Here is a 12,306-nt window from a genome sequence, read left to right on the forward strand (position 1 = left end):
GGTAGTAAGTATTTTGTGGGGCGATGTATATGCTTTTATAACAAGATCCCAGAAAATGTGTTCAGAACAAATATATTAAGAAATTCATAAGAATTGTTAAAAAACTTTTGTAAGTGTGGTAATACCTAATGATATATTATAATGATACCACAGGTTGGGAATGGAGCGACCGCCCTCAGGCTATTAAATAATAAGTTTAATGACACGATATTAGGTACTTTATAACCATATTTTTTTGAAAAAATATCTTATCTCAGGTCTGAGACATATTTTTTGTAATGGGTGATAGTTTCTTACTTTCAATAAGTGACATCACATCCTATTTTGAATTTGAATGCGTTAAAGTAGCATCTCTTTGGGAAGAGCAATTCTTCACACACTTCAAATACACAAACAAAAACAAGGTTAGCTCACTGCAATTGATATATTACGAGCTACTAGAACAGCAGAACGCCTAATAGCCTGCAATACCAATGCTGTGCTTGGAGGGGTTTCTAATTAACACACCGTGCGTATTTTGTTAACTGCTTCTGTAGTCAGACAGATATCCAAAAATTAATAAAATCATAGAAATTACGTTATTGAGCCATAAAGCTTTTATATTTTATCACAATATTTCACAAAATAAATGTTATAAGAGAGAGAGAGAGCTTACAGATTTATGCACCATGAAGCAGCTAACCAATGTGTCTCTCTAGTCTCAAATTTTCAAGAATGTCCGCACTGAATATGCTTGCAATTACTTTCAATTATTACTGGCTAACATATTAAGCTCACGAACTCTGTACACATTAAAAAATAAATGGGAAATGTATATTTATTTATACAAAACAAATCTTATAACTATATTTACAATACTACGACTACATAAAATTAAAACTATCATTACGTGGAAGCGTACCAAGAATACTGGCAGCATTACCGCGTTGGATAGCAAGGCTGATCCGTTGACCGAAATAGCTGCCAGCGCTTGGGCTTCCAGTAACCTTATTGAGGCGCGAAGATAGTATTTTGAACATTCTCCGCGCCTCTGGGCCCCACGGGCCAAGTGTCTCGACACCAAACGGCACAAAGATGTATGACTCACTGAGACCAACATATTTGCGACGCTTGCCGTCTTCGGCAGTCGAAGCAGCAGCCCCAGCACCAACTGACGTAACTTGGACATGAGAAGGAGCCAGAGTGTCGACGCAAGTAGCGTCCCAAACCAGCGCCCTTCCCCGTGCCCAAGCCACCAGCGTCATTCCATCAGGACACTTGCCATCGAGACGGGTAATACCATTTGGCTCTAAAACAGCTGGTATATTAAGAGCGGCAAATGCCCTGCGGATGACTTCATTAATGCTGGCGTGACGACTGATACGGCCTGCCGATTTTAGGCAGGATAACCCGTGGCGTCCAAGAGCATCTACCTGAACGCCACATCTACATTGAATGGGAAATGGAAATGGGAAATAACTAGAAATTATAAAAAAGTATTCGAGTTAAAAAATGCAATCTACTGTCCTCTAACCTGTTAAATATTAAAAATTAAAAAGATTTCAATGTTAAAAAATTACATGATGACAAATAGCCTAACAAACAATCTATCTATTTTAGGTACACACATTTAACACTTTGGAAGTGTCTCTCGCGCAAGCTATTCAGTTTGGAAACAAATTATATTAGAAACCTCAATATCATTTTTGAAGACCTATCCATATTTTTTTTCATATATATATCCCACACGTATGGGTTTGATGAAAAAAAAATTTAGAGTTTCAGTTCTTTTATTTATTGTTTTTTTTTATAAAACCTTAATGCGGTTCACAGAATACATCTAAATTCCAACAGTATAGTTCTTATAGTTTCGGAAAAAAGTGGCTGTGACATACGGATGGACAGACAGGCAGACATGACGAATCTACAAGGGTTCCATGTTTTGCCATTTGGAATGATTTATGGAACCCTAAAAACTAGCTATCAATTTCACGAGACCACGAAAAGACGCAGACACGCAGATATAGATTAAAATACACGATATTTACTCAGGTGTCAAGTTTGACATGGTAATTAGAAACTTTGACATTGATCATTGATCTGACAGACGACAGTAGAAACTAGAAAGTAGAAACTAGAAACACAAAACAGCTGGCTGCAGGCTGGCCCGGTAGCTAATCGGAACAACAAACTAGCTAAAAACTTACAAAAGTATAAACTAAACAACTACAGAAGTAATAAGTGATCAGAACGAGTAAAAATTAATCGAAAGACGTGTGTAAAAGTTATTTTATAATTTCACAATTTATTGGTTCAACTATAACAAGTACTAAATAGAGAATTTAATGCATCAGCATTAATTCCACCAGTTCCCCACATTATTTTTTTCGTTTTATTATGAAAAATTTATACTAAATCATGATAGAACTTCCTCGTATAACACGAGCTCTAAGAGCACACACAGAACTTGATAAACCTCGATGTCTGAAGCCGACAGATACAAATGCAGTCGTCAATTTGCCAAAAAAAGAAAGGTAAAACTAACACGGCTTACTCGAAATTCTTACTTAATTCAAAAAATTATGATTATTAATATTTATTTTTCATAATAATTAATCCAAAAATTTACAGGTACAAGTCTTACATAGATATTTACAACTATTTAAAACAAAATAACCAAGATTCATTGTTATCAAATCTGAGTGAACTAAAGGAGGCATGTAAACTACTAGCAGGGGGTGAAAGTGATGATTTAGCTGAAGATGCTGCTGTTATGACCCTGAGAATGTTTATGGATCATGACATAGTGATGCTTAAACATCTCTCTCAACTTCGACAGACTTTCGGAAATGTTCAATCGTCTACTGTCAACACAATCTGTCAGGTAATTAAATACAATGTCTTTGATATAAATAACTATTCAATTTCTTATTTTTAAAGTAATATCAATATTACTTTAATTAAATTTGTAACCACAATTTATGAATGATGTGGGACTCTAACCCTCAACCTCTCGGGTTCATACAAGCACTCTTCCAGCTGAGCCAACTGTTCTACTGATATATGACTCATAAATCTAGGTATGTCTTGGTCAATTCTCAGGTTGTGGCTGCATCTACAGGATCTACTTTACAATTGATTACCTGCTAAACCCCAATAATTGTATGTTAGGAAATTAACTTGACTCTTTCAAATCTAAACAATTTAGTTATATACCTATTTTTTATTTATTTATTGTTTTATTTTGAAGCTTAATAAACCTTTTTAAACCTACACATATACACTAAAATTTACAGATAGTTATGTCAATATCAAATGAATTAAGTGATAAAGATAAAGAATATATTAAAAAAGAAACAAGTGAAGAAACAGTCGAATTAAAACTGTGGGGTGATCATATACAATGTAACAATATACCATATAAACCTATCAAGAAGCCTCTTCCAAAGTTGACCAAGAAACGGGCAACAGATAGTGTCTTTGTTAATGAATTTTCAATGAAGTATGATAGTACTATGGATAAGAGAAATGTAGTAAAGGTCCCTAAACCTCTACAGGAACCTAAGGTAGGTACTAATATCTCACTTACAATTTTAGTTCAGTTATGTTAAGTATATACTTTTATATATATAAAAAAAGTTCTAATGAGATATCAAAAATAAAAATAACCTCAAGAAACAGGGTATTGCCGAGAATTGCAATTTCCTCATGCAAATTTTAAGCACTTTTTTAAATGAGTACTTAAACAGTTGTCAATTTGCCTAAAAAATAGTACTAGAGTAAGTACTTACAGAAACAAATATATAAAAAAATCAAAACAAAGTGAAGGCATTTATCAAGGGTTAAACACCAAGATACAGACAAGAATGTTGAATAGAAAAATAGCTGTCTATGTTTTTTCTAATGTCAACAGAAATTTTCAAGGTAATAGTGGAAACACTTCAGATAAAGGTTCATTCCACAGATTTTGCCAAAAATAACTAATTATTTTTAAATCTGTAATATCTTTGAAGTAACTTTGGAAGTCAATTAATGACTTGAAAAAGTCATAAAAAGGCATTTAATTTCTCAAAATTGATTCCTTTAGAATTCTTTTTGATGTTATTTCTAATATAACTACTACCGGTTCAGAAACAAATGGTGCTCTGAGAGAGAAGAAATGGCCCTCTGAGAGAGAAGAAATGGCGAAAGAAACTCTCCCAGCATTCTTTTTTTGCACTCTTTTTAATAAAATATACAATATTGTACTGTCATTGCTATAAAATAATCATAATCTAGTACCAGGCTGTCCGATCACTTAGATATTCAGCTGTGGAGTAGTAGGATATATGACAGAGCCATTTTTTAATTAAACATTTAAATCTGGGACTTTATTATAAAAGTGTATACATTTACCCTTACAGGTATTATGTATCTTATTTGGTTTGAGCTTGAGTTGTGTTTTTTAATTGTTTGTTTTATTGATTCAGTTTGGAAAGGTGTGGTTAGAGAACAAAGTAAGAGAACTCTATGAAAACTCATCACAGATGTCCAGCGCTGATGTTTTACAATCGATAATAACATTCCTAAATTCTCCTCGGTCTAATGATGAAATGCAGAATGATCTGTTTGAGTTACTAGGCTTTGATCAATTTGAATTTATACAAGAAGTTCTTCAACACCGTCGGGACATAACTGATAGTCTAAGAGCACCTATACAAGAGCCAACTATTGAGGAAAGTTAGTAATTTTTTGTAACATCTTTTTATACATACAGTATTTGATTTTAACTGCTTTAGCTTTATGATATTTACCAATTAATTGTATTGCTCTCATGTTTTTGTCACTGCCTACATAAATACCAAATTGATTTTTCAAGTTTTTTTTACTACAAAAATAAGGGACGAGACGAGCAGGATGTTCAGCTGATGGTGATTGATACGCCGTGCCTTTTACAATGCAGTGCTGCTCAGGATTCTTGACATAAGATGTTAAGTCTCATTAGCCCAGTACTTTCACTAGCTACAGTGCCATTCAGACCGAAACACAGTAATGCTTACACATTACTGCTTCACGGCATAAATAGGCGCCGTTTTGGTACCTATAATCTAGCCGGCATCCTATGCAAATGTGCCTCCCACTGGTAAGTGTGTAAACTTAACCAAAATACATAATATATATTTATGGAAATCTTTTATTTTTAGTTTTTATCAAAATTGGTCAAAACACCCTTTGAGTATTTGCTTACTTCTCCTCATATTGCAATAACATTTGGGCATCACATGTTTGTTTAATAATTTCACCCTGTATAGTGTGTATATTATACAGGTCATCTGTTATTACATAACATATATATCTTATTTTTAATATGACAACAATTATTGTAGTGGCTGCACTCCTTCCCGAAAACAAAATGCCTCAGTACCTATGTCAAGTGTCAGTTCGTTCGGAACAGGAGAAGTTGCTGGCAAATCTAATCAGAAAGAAAGAGAAAAAGATGAAGAACAAGAAGACAGATAATGAAGAAGATGAGCCGGAAATTAATGTTGCCCAGCTACGTGCTAGGAGGTAATGTTTTACATAGTATTTTTTTACCTAACTCTGCAATAAATGGTAAATCTATGGTGATACAGAGAGTCCCAATAAAACCCATTTTTTACCCGACTCCACAACTTAAACTTAGCGACATATATTCATAATGAGATGTTCCCTCTTTACTTACTCAAATTAAGTTATGAAACAGCTCCGTATTCCTATCTCCTTTTTATGTCCCAGTTTATAAAACATTCTATCACCCTGATTCCTTCTTCATCCATACAAGTGTCAAATTTAATGATCTTTTTAATGCTCATCCCGTAACATTTTTCCCCACCTGACACATTTTTACTAAACCTAGTGCAAAGCAATGTAAATAGATGTTTTCTTAATATAGTATATTTATATAGTATATTTTTTTAGTTGACATTTTTTACTTTACGTTATGATGAAGCGTTTTAAATGATTTAATTTTAAATTATTATGATAACACCATACCGAAACTCTGTCTAATTTTAGTTGTCATAGTCATTGATGTCATAGTCATAGTCATTCAACCGAGAGCGTGTAAGAAATATAATCCATTTCTCTGTAATTATGCAGGATCTAATTTAGGCTATTTCTCTCCCTTGAACAGAATTATCAGGGAATATAATAGACATCACGATGAAGTCGACATATTTGATCATAACTTACATAAATTTAAAAAATATATTAAAACGGTTCTTTCAAGGGAGGGATGACCTCAATCGTTATTTTTCTTTTTTGTGTAAATTTATATTCATATTGTATTCATAGATATATAATAATTTATAGTTCTTATTTTATTTTGAGGCTTAATTTAATTGAATAGCATGTCATTTTCGCCTATAATTGAGGCATCACTTACCATGTGAATGTTATTGTTTTTGTATTATACTGTGTTTATATTAATGTATACCTTGTTGGCGGAATTTAATAAATAAATAAGTAAATGTCTTTAATTATTGTTAATTGCAGATTGGCAGAGCTCACAAAACCGGTGGTGCCGTTTTCTTCATCAAAGAGCAACGTAGATCCGATATTACAGAAAATATCGTATTTCCAAACAAAAGTGCAATACCCCAACGTGTATGATTCGTCTATAAACGCTAAGAATTCAGCAGGTAAAGTTTATATACATAAATCTTGTTATTATGAATATTAATGTTTTGTAATATCTCCTCTATGCATTTCTCAAATCAACTCAAAACTCATTTAGGTATTAGTCAGAGTTATAAGTATGGGCCCTGAGTTATGACGCAGTATATATATATCAGCTAAAGGAGAAAAGTACGTACAAACGTAAGATATAACTCACGCACACATTTTTTTTATATGAGAGGGGGCAAACGGGCAAGAGGCTCACGGGATGGGGAGAGGTGAGGCAACCGCCCATGGACATCCGCAACAACAGGTGTGTCAAGAAATGCGTTGCCGGCCTTTAAGGTGGGAGTATGCTTTTTTCTTGAAGGTCCCTAAGTCGTATCTGTTCGGGAAGACCGCTGCCGGTAGTTAATTCCAGAAAGTGGCTGTGTGAGGCAAGAAATTTCGAACATAAGCAGGCAGGTGTCATGTCTCAACGCGGCACGCTTAGGTTTCGAGCGACTAACAGCGCTGCGATGTCCGCTTGGTGGCCTTTTTGAGACCTGCTTATGTGTGCGTGCATCGTTTCGAACTTTTGTATGTTGTATCCATACTGCTTTAGTGTATATTTAGACTGTGGCTACGACCTTGTACGCCGGGCAATAGAAAGATCAACTTGCAATCGAATATAAGCGAACAATAATTCAATGATTGAACTTGAACATGACAAATAGGGTAAATATCAAACAAATAGTACCTAATCATAAGTTTTTTTTGCGTAATCTGATGCTATATCAAAGACATGGCCAAGTTTGGAACAACTCCTTTCATTCTTACCACCATTCCCAAGAAAGTTAAGCTTGAATGAGAAAGTTTCAATAAAGTCGATGCCACTCTTTTATATCAACACTTTCAGCCGTATTTCTATTCTTTAATTATTTTTAACAGCATATCAACATCAGAAAGTTTCTAATGTTACAGTACTGCAGCTCGTCGGCAGATTTCTATTAGACACCGTCAAACTATGGAAAAAAGCATGTCTGTACCATGGCCATCCTCCTTGGGGTCATCCATAAATTACTTCACACGTTTAGGGAGGGGAGGAGCTAACCAAATTTGACATTGTGGGCCAAGGGACAGGGAAATAAAAAGTTTGTGACGTCACATGCTAAAATTTATAATAATAAAACCTGAAAGTTACTCAATCGTTATTTATGTTATGTTGATTTAACTGATCGGTGAGTGCTATCTCACTGTCAATAAAAAAAAATGCTATATTCATTTTAATAATAATAAAAATATAATTTTAAAAAAGATACTTACGTCAAATCAGGGGGGAGGGTTTTCACAAACGTAACTTATGGATGAACCCTTTGGAAGATAATTGTGCATTTGTTGAATTTCTTGCCACACTTGGATTCTGCGTGTGGCTATAGAATTGTTTATAACACTCCAATTAAGAATAACTCGATAATATTACAACAACCAGAATATCACATCCTTATACGGATAGCCTAACCAACGACGCGTTGATTTCACCATACCTTCGTCGGTAAAAATTCTATCCGCTTCCAATAATGACGTGGCATGACGCTAGAACGATATCACAAAAAAAAAATAAAAAAATCCCTAAACATCCATTTATATTAATCCACAAAATACCTTAATCTCTTTAAACAAATTTTTATGCAACTCGCAACTAGCTTTTTTTTATATTTCGAAATCAGAATAAAAGAGTTTATAACCCGTAGGTATAAAAAAAAGTTATTTGCTAATAAACCATTATTAATCTCGGAATAACCCAATGCCTTGGCTTTGTTAGTTTATGTATATAATAGCTGACCCGACAGACGTTGTTCTGTATATAATAAATAAAATAATGTTTTTATATGAATTTGTCAATTATATATCATAACATCAAAAATTACTTCGTAAAATATGCACCCTGCTGTCGTAATGAAATTGTTTCACAGCAGAACTGTCAAACCGTGCGTCAATAAATTCTCTCACAGAAATTATGTATGGACACATCAAACTAAAAATAAATTTGTTGTTTTTATTTAATTTAGCAGCATTTTCCTATTTATTCACCTTTTAAACCTTCTCTGGACTTCCACAAATAATTCAAGACCAAAATTAGCCAAATCCGTCCAGCCGTTCTCGAGTTTTAGCGAGACTAACGAACAGCAATTCATTTTTATATATATTATATATTATGAAGTACTGTCTCCAAATTATAATTGCAGGTTTCGTATCTGGCATGAAGCTAATGCTTCCTGAGAACGCAATACGGAAAGACACAAAAGAGTATGAAGAAGTTATTATACCTAAAACGGAACAATCTGCTTTGGAAGTTGGCAACGTTCGTGTTCCAATATCTGCTTTGGATGCGGTAAGCTTATCGTTGCTATATCTTATACATATTTTCAACACACTTGCTCGTAAAGTGTACCTTATTACATCGTTCTTAGGTCCATAAACTGAAATACAACACACACCAGCCTAGCGAAAATCTAACAAAAAAGCGATTCACTCGATTGTATGAAACGTGCAGTCATTCATAGATTGACAGAACATAGCCGGAATATACTTCGTCGCCAATCGCGATACTGTAATTACTACTATATCAAACTTATGTCAAATCACTGTACGTTTCATACTAAACAAAATTTCAATTTTTACTTAGGCATTCCCGCCTCTTATTACGTAGTATTTACATCTTCTTTGAGACACACGTTCTACTAAATTTATATCAACATATTGAATCGCGCGGCAAATGACGTGTGTCAAAAATGGGATGCCGCGCGAAATTTGTACCCACCCTAAGGTGACGGAGTCCAGAGCGGTGTCTTTCTGAGCTTACCATCAGATGATTGATAGAGTACCATTGATAAGAGAACACATTATATAATTTTTATCTACACCCCATGCTTTAAATCCTCTATTAAAGATTCTGAAACAGTTAGCTTATTGCCAACATTAAAACACCCAATGTTCTAATAACCATTACATCATCCAAAAGAGTGTTGTAATTGTTGTACTGAATTTCATAACAACACTCCTATGTTTTTTTATCACTTCATGCGCAAAGAGTTTCAACATACAGCCACATTCTTATTGCTGGATGCGTGGTATCTGTATGAATTTCAAAAAAAGAACATTTTCGTTTACGCGCGCTCGACACTCCCAGAACGTCGCGCGCCGTAAAAAAAAAGTAGGTTATTCGAATCCGCGCCATTTTCCTTCGATATTTTTATTGTTTTGTTTACAAAAAATGAGCGCTTCATTTAAAACGCTGCAAAAGAACATTATAATCGAGTGAATTTTAATTATTGCACTATACAAAATGTAAATTACTACTAAAATAAATAATTGTTTCTTTAATAAGTACTTACTTTATTTGTATATAATCAGTAATGAATGATATTAGGTTACTATTAGGACTGGTGTTTTAATGTTAGCAGTAAGCTAACTGTTCCAGAATCTTTTAGAGGATTCATATTCTGGGTGTAGATAAAGTCTTGTATGCAACTGTTGATAATTAGGTATCAAAACACTCATGTGATACTATTATCACATTCGTGTTTTAATACCCCTTATTACACAACAGTTGCATAAATAACTATTATAGCTTATCTCGTAATAATTTACTTCCAGATCGGACAAATGGCTTTTGAGAACATACAGCAATTGAACCGTATACAATCTGTCGTGTTCAACACGGCGTACAACACTAATGAGAATTTGCTGATCTGCGCTCCCACGGGCGCGGGGAAGACAAACATTGCGCTGTTGACTGTCGTACATGAGATCAAGCAGCATATTGAGAACGATGTCATCATGAAGAATAAGTTTAAGGTAATAGACGAGCTGTATAGCCGAGTGGTTAGCGATCCTACCTACTAAGCTAGAGGTCCCGGGGTCGAATCCCGGTAGGTGCAAGCATTTATATGATGAATATTGATGTTTGTTACCGAGCCATGGATGTTTATATGTATTTACTAGCTGACCCGGCAAACGTTGTTTTGCCATATAAATTGTATTGATCTTGTGCTTGATAGTTGCTAAGAGATGGCGCTAGTTGTATTCATTAGTAACAATCACACTTCTTTTATATTTTGTATAATTCACACTAGTTTTATAAATTATAGCCTATTTGTTATTCTGGTGTGTAGGCTATATTATTGTAAAGTTTCACATTTATAATATTAGTAGGATGTATGTTTATGTGTATGTATATATATATATATATATATATATATATATATATATATATATATATATGCTTAAGTAAGTATATTGTATTAAATATATCGTTGTCTTGCAACCCATAACACAGGCTATATGCCTAATTTGGGGCAAGATAACTTGTGTAAAGGTGTGTCAATATTATTATATTATAATAGCTATGTTTATTTTATGTATCAATCATGCTTGACGGAGATATGGCCATTGGGGCAGTTAAGTCCTCGAATGGCGACCACGTACCGAAAGACGTAGGGTTGTTAGGCCCCCATAAGATGGACTGACGATCTAGTCAAGGTCGCTCCATTCCCAATGAGTCCGAATCATTAAGAAAGTCATTTATGTTATAGTAACCTTGACCACACAAAAGTCTTTTAACAATTCTTTTGAATTTTGTAATATATTTGTTTTGTACATTATCTGGGAGCTTGTTGTAAAAGCATATACAACGCCCCACAAAAGACGAGCCGAGTAGTAGGCATTATAAGTTTATGTTTGTTCCTGGTGTTAACATTATGGCTATGACAGTTTCTAACAAATTCACTTAAGTAATTTATTGAGAGGCAACAGTCAAGGTGTTTATTTCCTTTAAATTTTTCTCTCAATGATTCTCTAGGGCCTAGGTTATAAATAGCGTGAATAGCCGTATCTACGTATCTAATACCTAGTAGAAAAACATTTACCCCCTTATTCATAATAGTCTGCTAACTTAAAGCATTGCTAATTCTCACTAAGTCTTCTTCTATTGACCTAAGTCAGAATTCGAAAAAACACTCATTACCGGCTGTTTGAAGTTAGCGGACCATTATGAATAAGGGGGTTAATGTAATTCAATGTTTTTTGTCAGATAATCTACATAGCGCCTATGAAAGCGCTCGCGTCAGAAATGACGGCCAGTTTTGGCAAGCGGCTGCAGTCACTCGGGGTCTCGGTACGGGAGCTGACAGGAGATATGAAGCTCACCAAGACGGAGGTGCAGCAAACGCAGATGATAGTCACCACACCGGAGAAGTGGGATGTCGTTACCAGGAAAGGAGCCAGTTAGTAAATCATTTTTTTATATCCAAATATTGTGATATTTATTGAGTGTAAATATCCGTTAGGTTTTGTCAAAGATTAAGTCAAATAAACTTAATTAAATTAGGATTAAACTAAGCTCTTGTTCTTGTTCTCGAAAAAGTAGAGCACGCGAGAAGAACATATTAAAAACTCAACGGCCAGTCTTTCCAATCAAACAGAGTATTTTACAATGGCTGTAATATACATACAAATTAGTTTGTAAGGTGCTGCATCCAATATATGAATCGTGTTTAAATAATGTCAAATGTTTCATACAAAGTAATAAAATATAAACTTTATAAATATAAATTATCGTATACTGGAGTGCATCAACCATTAGAGCTTGAATTCATTGTTAGTGTAAGGATGCTTCGTGAACATGATGATGAGTTGATTATAATTCAA

General features: G+C 34.2%; 1 protein-coding gene across 1 annotated transcript in view; it reads left to right on the forward strand.

Annotated features, from left to right (window-relative positions):
* Nucleotides 1-2,114: 2,114 nt before the first annotated feature.
* The window catches only part of LOC126971574 (activating signal cointegrator 1 complex subunit 3), a 64,244-nt gene continuing 54,052 nt past the window's right edge, over nt 2,115-12,306 (forward strand). The window contains exons 1-9 of the mRNA XM_050817889.1: nt 2,115-2,513; nt 2,611-2,863; nt 3,276-3,545; nt 4,449-4,698; nt 5,346-5,526; nt 6,493-6,638; nt 8,844-8,989; nt 10,255-10,455; nt 11,690-11,882. Of these exons, the coding sequence (XP_050673846.1) occupies nt 2,398-2,513; nt 2,611-2,863; nt 3,276-3,545; nt 4,449-4,698; nt 5,346-5,526; nt 6,493-6,638; nt 8,844-8,989; nt 10,255-10,455; nt 11,690-11,882 (1,756 nt within the window). The 5' untranslated portion in view covers nt 2,115-2,397. The remainder of the gene's footprint in view (nt 2,514-2,610; nt 2,864-3,275; nt 3,546-4,448; nt 4,699-5,345; nt 5,527-6,492; nt 6,639-8,843; nt 8,990-10,254; nt 10,456-11,689; nt 11,883-12,306) is intronic.

Source organism: Leptidea sinapis, chromosome 2, assembly GCF_905404315.1.
Source record: "Leptidea sinapis chromosome 2, ilLepSina1.1, whole genome shotgun sequence".
Taxonomy (NCBI): Eukaryota; Metazoa; Arthropoda; class Insecta; order Lepidoptera; family Pieridae; genus Leptidea; species Leptidea sinapis.